The following is a 16,970-nucleotide window of genomic DNA, read 5'->3' as shown; positions in this document are numbered from 1 at the left end:
AACCTCCCATGAGTGCTATTGCTTAAGTACTCTAAAAACTGTTGTTGTTTTCCTCCACATAATCTTTGATTATATGAAGGTCAGCATTTTTCTCTAATCTTCTTATGAGAGAATTTGGAGCAGGTGGATTGCTGAGAGAGATGAGACAGTGCTCCCCTGCTGGAGTTGAGAGTGAGAGTGAACTGCCCCCTTTTTTTCCCCATTCATTGCTGTTACTTTGCTAAGTGTCTCCCAAGCTCATCTCGGCCATATTATATACAGTGGTCTTTGTTTTATTATTTTTTTGCTTCTGCTTAGTCCTCATTTCCCAGTCTGTATCAATAGCGTCATTATGTGGGGTTTTATCTGGCTAATTAAGGCTTCATCTTTCTGGGAGATCTCTCAGAGGACATGGATTAAACTCCCCTATCTCTGCACTGGAGCCACGTTGGGGTCGGCCAAGGCTGCTCTGCACTCTGTAGATTGTGGAGGGAAAAAAGTATTGATTTATCAAGATTTCTTTTTTTTTTGTTTGTGTGTTCCTTTGTTTGATTTTAATGAAATAACACTCAGAAATTGTGATGAATTGATGTTCCGTATTATAGTATAGGTTTTGGAAATATCTATAATACTGTTCAGTCTGGGCAAATATGTCAGACCTGCGCCTTCAAAGTGCCCAAGATTGTTTTGTGTTTGATTAATGTATGCCTACTAAGGTTTGCAAAAGTCTGTATATTAGCTACAGTGGGTAGAAAATCTCATGATAGCCTAACCAGTCTAAATTATTTCACTGCCAAAATCGCCCAGCCTTTTTTTTTTATCAGCAGAAAGCTATTTGAATCGATAGCCTGGATGATCATTTGCATGCTTCAACAGCACCATGTCATTTGCATATACAATCAAATCATTCATTTCATTTAGAGTAGGCATCTTGAGTCAGTATTTGTCAATGCAAGCACAGCACTGTATGAATTTTAAATATATTGTTCTCCCTGGTTTCGTCATTATATCTTATTGGTAACCCTATAACTAACTGCTTAGTTATCTTCCTTTTGACTTTTCAGTACTGCTATGGCAGACTGTTTCTGTTGTGTTGCAGAAACACGGTCTGCCTCAGAACGTCCACTGGCTCATGCACAGTTCCTATAATGCACCTCTGGTTTCTGAGAAAGCACTTATGAGACAGTGGTTTTGTCTGAGCCCGTGCTACTAGAGGAGATGACTCCTAAGTGAGTAAACTGAAGTGACTTTGATCGGGCAGTTTTATATAAGACAGTGTCTATTTGAAAGCCATAAATCAACCTTGTAGAGAAATTCGTTCTTCTAATGCATTGTTTCAAGATGAAATTGTATCTTGAATCTTGTCATTTGTCACTTTGCTGGAGATGTGGTTACATTGGCTCTTATTTTAAATCATTGAAATAATGTCCTTTCTGTCTGTGAATGAGGTTCACCTTCATAGATATCGTGCAAAAATAAGTATTAAAAAGAAGTATGCCATTTTAAAAATGAGAAAAATCACCGAGGGTTTGAGGGAAGGACATTGTTTCACTTGTTTGATACGCAGTGAAAATGTGATACTGGCAAAATGTGAAATGGCACATATATATAGGTGGAAGGAAGGCCTTGAGAGACGGATAGCGTGACTGTTACTTTAATCCACTGAATGTCATTGAATTATCGCTTGAATAAAAATGTCTGTTGCAATTTAGGACTGCATTATTAGATATCCTTGCAAGTGATATTGAACATTTACTCTCTTAATCAGAAAGTGAAATATAAGTTTTAAAAAAATCTCGACATTGCCAGTTTCATTATAAAGATTACTGGCTGAATACAGCTAATTAAGGAAATTATTTTTAAACAAAGAACAAAGTCCTATGCTTTTCTTCACTCTTTTACTTAACTTATGTTATATAGCAGAGTTGTTGTCTGATCCCGGCACATTTTATTCACATTGGGTCAATTCTCCACCAACTAATTACAGCTTATTCCCTTTTAAAGGCCTTACTGTGAGCTGCAGGGCCAGCTAAGCAAAGGGGACATTTTCTTTTCCACACTTTGGGTTAGAGCTGTTAGATGCCAATCACAGTTAAAGTCAATATGGTCCTGATTCACCACACTGGCCATCACACTTCTGAGCAGCCAATAAGATGCAGCCTAAATAATTCATTATGAAATTAAGCCGTGTTTCCACGTTGACTCCCTTAATTGATGAACCAGTGTAGCTTGCATTGCAGCGACAGTGATTAAAGCTGTATCTTACAGTCATACTGTATATGATAGGGGTTGAAACAGTGGTTGCTCCATAAGCCAGCTTAAAAGATTGCCCAAAGACAAACACCCCACCACCATTACACACGCACACTCGGGGTAACTACCATCCGTCTCAGGGAAAAATATATTCACTCACAAATTGAGTCAGAACAGGAATATGTTCAGCTCCCAACCCCTGCAAAACATTCATTTATCCTCCCTCCACCCTTGAATTAATTTGTGGAGATATTCAGTAGGGTTCTTATGATGGATTTTACAATTTTAACGTCTTCACCTTTCAAAAAAAAAAAAAAGAATTCTTACCCCATAGCACTACTCGCGGACTGTTTTGATTTGCATAAGTACTGTCATTCTTAAATTAAATCTGACACCACTATGTCTCGGCAAATGCTTATGTGCAAAGAGGTAAGGGCCTGGTTTAGCTGCATAATATTAACTCATCACTCATGAATGATTAATTCAGAGCAAAATGTGGATTATTTAAATAAGTTTGGATGCACTGGCAGGATATTTGAGTGAGTTGACAGGGACTGTTTGTTTTTAAATTTTTATATATTTTTTAGCCTGGTGTTGTAACTGATATCGCTGCGTTTCTGTCTTTGCCACCACACATAAAGCACAAATGTTTGCCTGCACTTCATTAGAATAGTTTAACTCAGCACTGATCACATTCACACTGCCCAGTACTATCACAGTCTGGTGGCCAGAGAGCAGCTTTATTGGAGCTAAAGGCTTTGGTTTGGCTCTGCTTGAGGTGCTCGTCCAGGGATTGAACTGGCAACTTTGTCACGCGCTCACTTCTCTAACCTTTAAATAGCTCTCGATAGATAGATGGTAATCATACGTATAATTTAAAGTTTGTTATAAAATCTACTCCTGAAGCAGTCACATGGGCGAAATTTGGGGTGATTACTGGATCTCATTTTGAAATATTGTTAGGTTTGATTCACTTGCTGTTGCCTTTAAATGAAAATTGGATTTAAAATTGTGCAAAAAGAGCTGGCTCGTGTAAGTGAAGAAAATATGGATGATGACATAAGTAAATGTTTTCATGGCTGCTCATCAAAGCAGCAAAGGGGGAACTTGTTTATTTGCCTAAGCTCCTTTGCTTTTTGCAGAAAACCCCATGAATTCATTTCAATAATAATGGTGAGGCGTCAGTGTTTCTTTGTAATCAGACGCTTGTGGGTACATTGTGTTAGGGAAAGAGAAGATTTCTTAATTTTGAATGAAAAGGCATTAGATAACAGTTTTAGTTCATAACAGAAAAATGATCTTACCTGTTAAATTAGTCCATGCCACTGGATGTAGTTCAAACACTTTTAATATTATCAAAACTATTTAAAGAATATTACGTATTTGCATAGCCATATGCTAACACGGTGCAAAATATATTCCAGGAAATTAGTCAGTTCATTAACAAACCCTGGTCTAAATTATTCACATGATCTATTAATCCACTAGTCTGATCTTTTAATCTTGTGAATATATTTCAATTGATTCCATAATCCATCAAATCTGATGTATACTGTATAAATTCATAATCATTGCTGCAGTAGATGTGACTAAAACAAAGGTTGTGATCTGAAAATGGTATAAAATGGTATGACAAGAAGTGCTGACTAAAAGAGAGAGAAAAAAGACACTCTCTGTGCCCCAGCGCTGGAAACCGACTTTCTAAAAGAACCTCGTGGGGCCTTGTTAGTGTTGGCCTCTCAATCTTCTGAACTAGAACAAGCCAGGTTCATCCTACGCACTCATCCAAGATCAGTATCCAGTATAAAATATAAAGTCCTGTGACCTTCATTGCTTATTGTTTCCTCTCCTACATTTCTTGCCATGGCTGAGGTGTTTTCAGCGTAGTGGCAAGTGGCTGGCATCTCCTGCAGTGTTTAGATGGCCCATGTGTCCGTCTGTCCTTTGTGACATCATCGCATCAAGTCTTTAAATCTCTGTCAGCAAGTTGTTCCCAACCCAAAAGATCAGGCCTCCGAGTAGAGGGGCACAGCAATACACAGGCATACAGAAATGTTATAACAGCATCTGGGTGTATGCGTTAGAAGTGGCCCTCCCGTCTGTGAAGCATTTTCTGTCAGCCTTAGGGGGGAAAAAAAGGAAACTGCCATTCCAGCAGCTCTCTCTCTCTGGGGGAGCGCAATCTTTCACAATCTAGCCGTTCTGCTTAGTTACATTCTTCTCTCAAACACCCCAGATATACTGCAAGCTGCTATAATAAATACATCACATTTTTACGCGGTAGGTGCATAGTTCAATTATATTTGGACTACTAGGAAAAAGGGAGCAACAACTTTGCATTTCTTCCTAAATTATATTAGTCGATTTACTCATCTGTCTGATCGATTAATACAGTATATATAAACCTGTGGCGTTACAGGCCACATTACAGTTAAGTGTTATTGTATTATAAACTAACTTCACTCTTAAGACTGGGCAAAGTGCGCAATTAATGTGCAAACCTGTGTAATACTCATACTTAAAATGGTAATGAGACTCTTCAAGACCACACCGCCTACACTTAGTAAATTTAATATTATAAAGGTTCTCTAAACAAGATAACTATTATAACACAGAAATTATTTATATACAATTACTCAGTAAAGTCTTGTTTCAGACAGCATTACACATGCTTCTGTAGCATTTTTAAAAAGGTAATGTATTCTGATGTTGACAAAGCGTGTAACAATTTGTGTTATTTGTCAAACCACTTTGTTAGAACTTGAATGTCAATCTAATCTGGTTTTAATTAGTAAATCAGATCTGATTGTTTGTGCTATTCCCGTATGCAAACGATTGGCAGCCTTTTTCTTTTGGATGTTGTGAAAGAAGTGTGGGTACTCATTAGTGAGTGCTGATCGGAGTCTTTCCAAAATCCTGGATCCACTTTATAAAAGTCTGACATTCTGGAAGCTGTTCCTCTATGAAAACACGTCTTCTTCAGAACGAAAAATGAATCGTGATTCTCTGAACAGAGCTGAAGAGACAAGGCTAATGAGCTTAATAATGATGGGAACATCACAAGAGGACACACAGTCCCTCTCAAATATAACACCAAACCACATTTGTTAAAAAAAAAAAAGTCCAAATTAGGAGCTTAGGCGAACTTGGGAGTAATGGAACATAACTTTCAGAGTTTTAACAACAACAGTCAGATCAGACTACTGATCTCTGAACACAGTGTCACCCATTTGGAAATTATAGTAAACAAGTTGTGATGAATGGAAATCCAACTTGATTTATGTTTTCTTTCTACTCGATTAAGATTTGCATGAACATAATGACAAAAAACTAGTAAATAAAAGAAAATCATCAAATCTAAATGAAAACAGTAATATTAGGATTTAATCACTTTATCATCGACAAGCAACAAACCAACAGTTCTATCACCTCTACTATTACACGTGCACCATATAAGCAAATATAAATAAGCAAATCTGAGAACTGATAAATATCTGTGCATAAATTATTGATTAATTAGTTGTATAGAAAGTACAGTATGCATATTACAATTAGGTAGCTAAAGGTAGTTATGTCTTAGATAAAGCCAGTGCAGCCTTGTACAGTAAATTAATTCAAGACCCATACCTCAATATGGTTTGTTTGTTTTACTGTCTATGTGCATGCTAAAGTTAAATAGCTGTCAAAGGTAAACAAGAATCGCATTTGTAGCCATGTAATGGAATTAGAAATAGGTAAACAGAGCACCTGCACAGGAACAGTAAATGACCCGTTTTGGAGGTGAAGTTAAAGAGGGATATGCCGACAGGTTTCACGGCAGAGTTTGGTCAGGACAACAGCTGGCCGCTGTTGGAATGCTGCACCTTGTTGCACGAACCAGCTTCTTCGCATGGATTAGGGCTTTGCTGTCCATCTGTCGGGCGTCGGCTTACATTTAAGCCCTGCCATTTCACAGGCCCAGCTCCAGCCAGCAATCCCACCAGGCAGCTTAGCTTCTCAATGACACAAGGGTAACCTTTCTCTCAAAATTCAGCTAGACGACATTATAGCAGTGTGAAAGTGATCTTACTGGGTGAGCGAAAGGTCAGACACTCCAGGTTAAGATGGATTTAGCCAAAATGTGGCTGTTAATATACATGTTCTGTGTTATAACTCAAAGCTGGTAATCACTGTAGAAAACGGAACGAAGAAGCATCTTCTGAAGCAGTTTAATTGATATTTAGCTTAGAATCCCTGCTTCTCTTGATTGATGTACAATTACAGTATTTTTATATCATGAAAAAATATTTGCGCTGATTTAAAACAGACACCAAAAAGCCACTTACCTCTGTATGAATTTATTCTGTTTACTTAAAATGGAGATTCAAGATAAGGGCATTACTATAAACCGTTCTAGAATAGTATACCGAATTAAATTCTGCAGCTTTGTCTTTCCATTCAGGATTAGCCTGGCAGGTAACTAAGCAGTTTGCAGAGGAATGCGCTTTAAAGGCTTTTAACACACTGTGCTCATGAGTATTTAACAATAGTATTTAACAAGACTCAGCGGTGACGTCTTGTAACTAAAGCTTTAGGCAATGGGCTTAACAGTACTCTTCACTTGTATTTGATTGTGCTTATTGTGACAAATTCAATGATGACAAACAGCATATGTCTGATGCATGATGTCAAATTTAGGGAAGTAATTGCACATTGAATGTGAAAGCTACATGCGAATAAGTCTGCTTTCTCCAAGCGAGGGTAGAGTGGATAACATCTGTTAAATATAGAGCTGGAGTTTAAAAGCAGTTAGTCAAAAAGACTGAAATAAATTTGACTTAATGACAGCAGCTTGGATAAAAGGTAATACAACTAGAAATAGATATATTTTATTCTTGATTTACTGTCAATTTAATTCACTGACAAGATGGTAGCTCGTATGTCACTGTAATATGAGCACAGGGTACCATTCACTTCCTGATATGAAGCAACATCTTCAGGATCCCAGTGGATGCTGTCACAACTCACCATTCATTGATCTAGTTATTACTGGTCCTGGACCAGTGGGTCCTCATTTATTGAGCACCGTTGTCTTAAAGCACTTCTCCTCCATCACACTCATTCCTTTTAGAAGCACGCCCCTTCTCATTTCACCTCAATTAATGTAATTCTCTGGAGCTCACTGGAGAGCTGATTGGAATGAAGAAGTGCATTCAGACTACATGCCTGTGAGGGAATGATAACACCAGATCATTAACAAAAACAGAGCTGAATGTGTTTACCCATGGATAGCATTCGTCATCTTAATGTGTCCCTGCATATTTGCTGTTGAAGCCATGTGAATAAACAGCACATTCTGATGGAGTGACTGTGAAGGCTTTAGTAACATGGTTTTATATGTAATCAGATATTTTATCATGGAGTTACTCAGTGTGGTGTTATTTTGTAGGGATTGTGTTTAGAGGAACACAACGACTCATTAAGACTGTAAACTGCTGAAGTTGCAGCCTTGTAGTTTTGCCATCAAGGGATTATGATTTGATCATTTTGCTGATTGGGTTCCAGTGGTGTCAGTGGTAATAGAATTGGACATAATAACATCTGAAAGACTGATGTCAAATATACAATAGCCACATGGTGGAGGCTGACACATGGAATTGAGCTTGTTATAAGGCCACTAGTTCTGCTTAGGTGTCTTAGCATGCCACATCAAGCCCCAAACCACTCAATCTTCCAGCACTCAGCACTTACTTGATCAATGTGCACGAAGGAGTAAGAATGATTAAGTATGGCTGGAAGCAGCAAGGGGCATAGCAGGCTTTGGTGCATTTCGCTGATCTCGGACACGCCATGATTTCTGCCTGTTTCAAAATCACTTGTTTTCGATTGATTAGGGATAGTATTGTCAAATTAAACCTTAACCTCAGAAGGAATAAAATGAAATTGAGTGAAGTGGATCTAGCCCATAAATCCCCAATTTGATAAGTCTAATGTCCAGCTGTGCATTGTTCCGTGAGAAAAAGAGTAGTGCTGATCACAATGGTAGTATCACGTCACCCCATAATTAACTGTCCATTATAATAACCATAACATCAATCAGCCATATGTAATACTGTGTATGGAATCTGGTAAAGAGTACATTATATGTCTTCATAATCCTTTGTCTTCCTTGAATCAGAAAAAAGCACCATGTGACCTGTTAGCAGTCCACTTGAAAGACAAATTTAGAGCAGAAGATGAAATTGCATACCCCAGGCAAAAAGTTTTGTATTGTGACAACAGTCATCACACATAGACAAGAGTTCCCCAGAGACATGTCTTAAGATGCATGTGAATTAGATGTGAAGGATTTTGTCTCTATTTCCTTTTCCTGCACACTTCATTATGTCAGTGACAATTCCAATCCAATTCCATGAGTTTGAATGTATAAGAATAAAATGGGAAAAATTAAAATGATTATATAATTCATACTACAATAAAACATAAATTATTGCTCTTTAATTTTATCTGCCTTTGATTACTAGATCCCTCGTTTTGTGATGAAAATGGGTGATAAAAACAATCTCGAAAACTAATGTGATAAATACTTATCGATACTGGTGATAAACTAATAAGTAATTGTCAACTCAGTTACACAGTCATTCAATAAGAATTCAGTACATGGGTCATACAGTACATTTTTGGCCACAACTATCCTTTATTTATTTGTCGCACACTAGCATACGCTTTAAGGAAAAGCTAAAATGGGAGATGAGAAGTCAGGTCACACAAACCTGCTCGTGTTGCTGCTCTACTCTTTCACAGCTGAGCTCTACAGTTCAGCATTCTGCTGCAGAGGAGAATGCAAATGTGAACCATAATTTGGGGACACCGGAGTGTGACTCATGAGTTTAGACACTTATGCTGAAAAAACGTGCTGAACTCTGATGCTATTATCATAAGCAAATGGCAGTGTACTAACATTACGCTAGCAGCCCCCCATTTTTGTACAGGTTGTTTCAGCTGTCACTAAGAAACATTAATTCTGTGAGTAAATTGTGGGTTAAGTTAAGTGTGTCTGTAGCTGACGTCAGGACTCAGCCAAAGATTGTTTGAGAAGCAATTCTTCACTCTCGCTGTTAATGTAGTTCCAGGAATTCAAGCACATACATCTTCACATCACAGAAGCCACGTTTTCCCTTAATTTCATTTTTATATGTTTGCGAATTGAATAGGCCTTTTCTTTGGGCAGGACATTGTATGTAAATGAGTCAGATGTTAAGACTAAAAATATGATTAGCACACCCCTATTCAATGGAAGCCTACCATAACACGTTCTGTAGTATGTATCCTTGAGGTGTAACAAGCATGCTGAATGTGTATTTTTTCTCAGTAATAGTATAAATTGTAAATCAGCAATTTACAACTATCAATTCGCAAAAAAATAATAACTCTATTATTTTAAAATTATTACTTATCTTATTACCACACCATTATAGAAGCTTCCTTGTCACACTATACTCTATAGTTTCAGGGTTTTTGAATATAGTTGATGACAAAATTATTTGTTAATTGCATTGTTAGGGGAAATTGGAGACACTAACAGATGGCTTTGAAATTAAACGTGGTTTGTTCTTCTGCTCTTAAACCTTGTGTTTCTCTCTCTGTATCCAATTCCCTGGTGGTGCATGGTCTATAATTTGCCTTAAAAGATTGCATGAGCCAGGTGACAGTCACAGCACATACATCACACATGGCACCATCCATCTTTGATTGTGTCCTCCTGCTACTGGTGCTCCACCCCCTACTGTTACTGTTCAAGTACTCATAGCAAATTCAGGCTGGAAGTAGGAAGAGGAGGGTGGGGTTGAAAAAGACTATAGTATCAGGACAAACCACATATGTTTTCAGCATATATCTTTGACACAGTGTGAATTGGATTACTGTTTGAACAATGATGTTAATTTGACTATAATGATGCCACTGACTGATAATCTGCAAGGTGTGCAATGAAAAGATGTTCAACAGACACAGTGGGAGTTCAGTGCAAGATGTACGTAGATTACTAGAATTATTTGGCCTACGATTTTTTAGTATATGCTTTTCACAAATAGGTATGATAAAATGCCATGCATTCATAGCACTTGCATTTGAAATACCTTTTGAAGCTTTGCCAAGAAAAGTGAGTGATGCACAATTCAAAACTGTCAATTCAATGTCAGGAAGTACCTTATTCCTCGTCACTGCCCACCTTTATTCATCTTCTCTGTGACATGAATATTGCAACAGATTCATATTTTCTGTTCTGTTGTGAATCGTGTCACATACAACTGGCATCTTTTTGAGCACTCATGATTGTTCAACTAACCAGCTGGTAGGAAATAGATACACCAATAGACCACTCGCCAAAGGAAGGTGTTTTCATTACAAGCTGATACTTCTGTCCCACATTTCCAGCATATCCAATGTGAATTTGCTAAATTTAGCAGAAAATTGCACATTTGAATATCAGCCGATTGCTCAGTGATATCAAATCATCATTTGAATGTTCTCCTACTGTCCATGTTTGAATGTATGTATTAGAAATGTATATTCTACAACCTACACACAAAAAAAGATTCAAGATTCACTTTAATTTCATTAATTCCAAAGGGAAATTATCAATTCTGATCAATGTGACATAATATATTTAGATAACAAACTTTTGCAAAATGGAGGGTAGTTAAAATTAGTCAATTTAAATTTTGTAACTAAATGTTTTGCAATGTTTTTGTCTCCTTAGGTAACCGAAAAGATGGCAGCCGGGGAAGCGACTGGGCACAGCTACCTGGTGGCTTGCTGGCAGCCCATTCTGATCCTGATGCTGGGTACTGTGCTGTCTGGCTCCACCACAGGCTGTCCATCCCGCTGTGAGTGCAATGTTCAAGAGCGCTCTGTGATGTGCCACCGCAAGAAGCTCATGACAGTACCTGAAGGCATTCCTCAAGAGACAAAACTGTTGGACCTAAGCAAGAACCGAATTAGAACCATCAACCCAGATGAGTTTGCCAACTTTCCCAACCTCGAGCACCTGGAACTCAGTGAAAACACAATCTCCACTATTGAACCTGGAGCATTCAACAACCTTTATGGCTTGCGGACACTGGGGCTACGTAGCAACAAACTTAAGCTGATTCAGCTCGGTGTCTTCACAGGCCTAAGTAATCTCACACAGCTGGACATAAGTGAGAACAAGATTGTCATCCTGTTAGACTACATGTTCCAGGATTTGTACAATCTCCGTTCTTTAGAGGTGGGTGATAATGACCTGGTTTTCATCTCCCACCGAGCTTTTCACGGTCTGAGTAGTCTTGAACACCTAAGTCTTGAGAAGTGCAACTTGTCCTCTGTGCCAACAGAGGCTTTTACCCACCTCCACAGTTTGATCACTCTTAGGCTGCGCCACCTCAACATCAATGTCATACGGGATTACTCCTTTAAACGGCTCTACAGACTGAAAGTGTTGGAAATAGGCAATTGGCCATATTTGGATACCATGACACCAAATTGCTTGTATGGATTAAATCTTACGTCCCTGACCATTGCAAATGCCAATCTGACCACAATTCCTTATGTAGCCTTGCGCCACTTGGTTTATTTGCGCTTTCTTAATCTTTCATATAACCCTATCCACACCATCGAGGGAAATAAGCTGCATGATCTTCTGCGTCTGCAGGAATTTCACCTGGTTGGAGGCAGACTTGCAATGATTGAGCCCTACTCTTTCCGTGGTCTAAACTATCTGAAGATTCTAAATGTGTCTGGGAACTCTCTTAGCACTTTAGAGGAATCTGCTTTCCATTCAGTTGGGAATCTGGAAACCCTTGCCTTGTACGATAATCCCCTGGCCTGTGACTGCCGACTGTTATGGGTTTTCCGAAGACGCTGGAGACTGAACTTCAACAGGCAGCAGCCGACCTGTGCCTCCCCCGAGTATGTCCAAGGCAAAGAATTCAAAGACTTCCCGGATGTCCTCCAGCCCAACTATTTTACCTGTCGCAAGTCTAGGATTAGAGATCGCAAACCCCAGCAGAAATTTGTTGATGAGGGAGCCATTGTTCATTTTACTTGCCAAGCAGATGGAGATCCTGCACCAGTGATAATGTGGCTATCCCCACAGAAAAAGTTCATCACCACCAAGACGATTGGAAGGCTCTCTGTGTTGCCAGATGGTACCCTTGAGGTGCGGTATGCCCAGATTCAAGACAATGGTACATATGTGTGTATAGCTAGCAACGCAGGTGGAAATGACACTTCTCTTGCTCACCTGCACATTCATAGCTACTCACCTGACTGGCCACACCAGCCCAACAAGACTTTTGCCTTCATCTCTAACCAGCCCACAGAAACTGGTGCTAATGGTACAAGAGCCAATGTCCCTTTTCCGTTTGATATAAAGACACTGATCATTGCAACCACAATGGGCTTCATATCATTTCTCGGTGTTGTCTTGTTTTGCCTGGTACTGCTTTTCCTTTGGAGCAGAGGTAAAGGCAACACAAAGCACAACATTGAGATCGAGTATGTGCCAAGGAAATCGGACGCTGGCATGAGCAGCAGCACAGTGGATGCTCCACGCAAGTTTAACATGAAAATGATTTAATGGAGCTGTGGAATTAATTAATTTTGAACTTAAAAATAAGACAAATGGAAATGAAGACATGTTCTTTCCTCTCTTACAAACCTGTGGATCCTGGTCTGTTAACATAGAGTAAAATGTTTTTTTTTTTTTCCTGCCCAAAGGACTAGAAAAGAGGGCAGTTTCTGACTTTCACAAGTGAGAGGGAATGAAAGCATACCCAGTGCTACAGGGCATTTGTGGTTTGTACAAGGCCTGTGGGGGCATTAATTGAAAGTCAGATTTGTCAAAAGCGTTCATATTCCTGTAGATTTATACTGGAAAAATATACCTGAAAAGAAAAACACTTCAAACAGCCAGAATGGGGCTGATCATATTTTGGCCATTGCTGTTTTTTGTCTGTATTGTTTATTTAGTGTGTGTGTGTGTGTGTGTCTGTGTGTTTTTTTTTTTTTCCCAAGGTTAAATGTCAAGTTATGAATGCGTTTATATGGGTTGATGAGCACATTTATACAGCCGTCCATGCATTTCAAGTACATTACAATGTCAGTGTTAAAATTGTGAATACTATGTGCTACATAGGGTCTTTTTTCTTTTCTACACTGATGATTGTTATGTGATCAATCAAATGTATATCTGTATCACAGCACCTGATTAACTTTGTTGAAAGGATTTGCCCAAAAAATACATAAGATAGTATGGCACAATTTTGATTATAGGACATGCAAAACAATTATCCATTGTTACATTGGTCAATATGTGACCTGAAAAACTGAATGATATACAAAAATATGTGCTCTGAAATTAAGCAGATTCAGTAATTAGGAATGCATCGGTACAACTTTGACAAATTATAACAATTCTCAGTGCTGCACCATTAAAAATCAACCAAAAGCTATGTAAGAATAATTCACTTCTTAGAAAGATAAATATAACGATATTTAGTTTTGAAAAGTAGCAGAAAATCAGGCTGGTAAATGTGTATCTTACTATAGAATTTTAGAATTGGGGGAAATGCTATTGACTTTTGAGCCCAGTATCTTATGTCATTATCAGTGTCACTCATCCCTGATTTTCAGATGTAACCCACACAGCACACACATGGATTGGGGGCATGAGAAATGTGAGATGTTGCTGATATGACCCTTTGTACTAACAATAGATGCAGTATCTATCCTATGCTGCCACCATAAAACAAAATAGTTGCCATGGGTAACTTGATACCACAAGCGCTTATCGCTGCTTAAATTGCATTTCAAAAACATTTGTGTAATGGTATTATTTTGTTCTCAACATGATTGTGAGGTATAAAAGCTGTGGTGCTCACCTTTTTTAGATACAATGTGCTCCTCAAGCAGTAGAATATTTCTTTCACTGTTGGCTATTTTTCTTGATTGGTTTCTGAAATCAATGATTTATGTATGCTGATGCCCACCCCCCCAATTGTGGAAACATTAACTACCAGGATCATTTCTAGGTTTGCTTTTCCCCAGAAATGTGCATTGTTTGTCAAGGGGAAAAGGAACTGCCGCGTACTATACTCCCATCTGGTTGTGCATATAAAATCTGAGGTTCTAGCCTTACATTTTTCAAGTACACACTGTGGACAGGTGGGCTTTGCAGACGTGTGTGAGGATAAAGGCTAAGTTATTTTTGATGGATGACATTACAGACAATGACACAGTAATGGCCGGGAAGTATGGACTGAATATGCAGATGGTTGGAGTGACAGATGGTTTCACCCATGGAGCAATCTGAAGCAGATTTGGTGTAATCCATATTGCATAAAGGAAAAAAAAACATGGATATGGATATGGCTCACGATTCTCCCTCTTGCTGATTATGAATGCTCTCTTCGTTCAAAGTGTGGCTAATGTATCTAGCCTTTTTTTGGTCCCAAGTGATCCCGGGATTCTGTCTTTTTGTTTCTGTTATTCCTTTTTTTTTTTGACCCTGGACTATATTGAACATGTAGTCCAAGCCAACTTTTTACTTAAATGATACTAAAAAAGAAATCTATACATTGAATACATTGAAATTGTTCTGTGCAATAAAGGTAATATGCAGATTTCTTTTTTTTTTATTATTAAAAAAATTTGTTGATGTTGAATTGTTGAGAATATGGTATGTTGTATTAAACAATCTATGGACTTTTTTAAAGAAATTATGCTCATATCTTGATTTTAAAGGTGGAACTAAGAAGGATTTGACTATCTTAAAAATGCTAGTTGTGTATCTGTGGGGTTCAGCTAATGTTGACACAGTTATTACATTTCCTGGTGCAGAGATTTTTGTCTCTTTTACAAAGCCTTTAAAAAGTATTTGGAAGTTTTCAGCTTATATTTATTTTTGAAAAACCAATTCGACATTAAAAATTTAAATTAATTATTTCCTGTCCATATAAAAACTGTCATCTGTTAATGGGTTAATACTAATAAATTGATTGCATAACTGTTTACCCCCTTTAAACTAACTTACCTAAATCATCAGTAGTGCAGCCAATTAAGAGGAGTTTTAAGAAGTCACATAGTTAAATAAATCTCTCCTCAATGCAGTGAATGTGTTTTAAAGATTGTAGTATGAATACACCTGTATCTGGAAGTTCCTGTTACTGGTGAATTAGTATCCAGGCCAAAGACCCCACCATGAAGACAAAAGAAGACTCCAAGCAACTCCACAAAAAGGTTACTGAAAAGCACAACTTAGAGGACGGAGACAAGGAAATGTGCAAGTCAGCAACTGTGCATATGGTGCCCATTGCCTGGGTTCTTTACCAGTGATAACATCTTGTCTGATGGCCAAAAGTAAAATTTTAGTCCCATCATATTCTAACCTGTGACTTCAGAGTCTCCCACGTCTTCTGGCAACTCTAGCTGATATTTAATATAAGCTTCTGACCGAGCCAACAGCACTGTAATGTATGTACAGTCTCTCCTATCACAGCTGGAGAAACTTGAAACTTCTTCAGAGAAATCCCAGGTGTCTTAGTGTCCTCACTTACTAGTTCCCCTTTTGCACAGTCACACAGTTTTCAAGGAGGCAGTCTGGAGGCAGTACTATTCATTAACATGGAAATTTTATTGTATCCATTTTTAATTTTTTGATTAAAGCAACCATTGAATAGTGTAAAAAAACAAATGATAAAAACTGCCATTATCATTGAACAATACCTCTAATGCTTTAGTAACCAAACACAAGCTGAAGTCTAGCTGAACATTTGGGTGTAATTTTTGTGTCAGTGACCAAATGAGCAATTTATGTTTGATTCTTTTGACTGAATACCTCATTAAATGATGATGCAGACTGCGAAGTAATTTAACATCATATGTTTCAGCACTAATTACTTGTTTACAGAAAAACTGTAGTTCACTTGCCTGGCCTTTAAACATTAATTAACCGCCATTAGTGAAGGATCACAGACATTATGATATGTATAGGGAATATTATTAATTTACACGGCATGTTTGCTATGAATAAGGAGACAATGCTGGTATAGTAATTAGTTAGTGAACAAAAAATAGGTAGCTGTCTCATATTGAATAATGGTTTTATAATTGTATGTCTGAAAAAAATGAGCAAATTATGCTACTGTTGGAAAATTAGGGGAAATGACCAGGGATATGAGTGGGGTAACCTAGTTTCATTACAAAAAAAGAAAAAAATGGTGGCTCTGTGCAATAACTTTGGATCTCTGTCCCATTCCTTTTTATTCCACACCCTAGCTGCCTTGGTTAGGACTCCATGGGGAGTTTTGCCGTGTTTTCTTTTCTTCAAGTTGTATCAAAGTATCCTCATTTATCTTCTGAATTGAAAACAGACAGGCAGAATAGAAGAGGAGAGAAGCTATTCTTGAGGTCTCAGAGCCCCAGGGAGTGATGGAGACATCCATTGTTTTTATCCCTCAGATATCAGATCTGTGCTTAAAATTCTAGGTTAGGAGCAGGCTGATGGATTCTGACACTGTACGACAAGTCGCCTCTCCTCAGCTGAGCATGAAAATACAGATACACCTCTGGGTGTTCCCTGCCCTCATCCCAATCTATGTGCTTAACGACATCTGGGGAACACTGCATGTAAGCAAACAAAAGTGTGAATTTGCTGTGGGTGATGCCTCTGTGTAACAATAGAAGCTTCAGATGCCTAAAACAAAAAAAAAAAAAAA

General features: G+C 38.1%; 1 protein-coding gene across 3 annotated transcripts in view; it reads left to right on the top strand.

Annotated features, from left to right (window-relative positions):
- Window positions 1-14,947, top strand: part of lingo1a (leucine rich repeat and Ig domain containing 1a) — a 235,085-nt gene extending 220,138 nt beyond the window's left edge. For all 3 annotated transcript variants that reach the window (XM_026366043.1, XM_026366042.1, XM_026366044.1), the window contains one exon: window positions 10,973-14,947. In XM_026366043.1, coding sequence (XP_026221828.1) covers window positions 10,985-12,832 — 1,848 coding nt within the window. In that variant the 5' untranslated portion in view covers window positions 10,973-10,984 and the 3' untranslated portion in view covers window positions 12,833-14,947. The remainder of the gene's footprint in view (window positions 1-10,972) is intronic.
- The last annotated feature ends 2,023 nt before the right edge of the window (window positions 14,948-16,970 follow it).

The sequence above is a fragment of the Anabas testudineus genome, chromosome 6 (genome assembly GCF_900324465.2).
Source record: "Anabas testudineus chromosome 6, fAnaTes1.2, whole genome shotgun sequence".
Classification (NCBI taxonomy): Eukaryota; Metazoa; Chordata; class Actinopteri; order Anabantiformes; family Anabantidae; genus Anabas; species Anabas testudineus.
The sequence above is the reverse complement of the archived record's forward strand: the minus strand, read 5'-3'. Positions and strand labels throughout refer to the sequence as shown.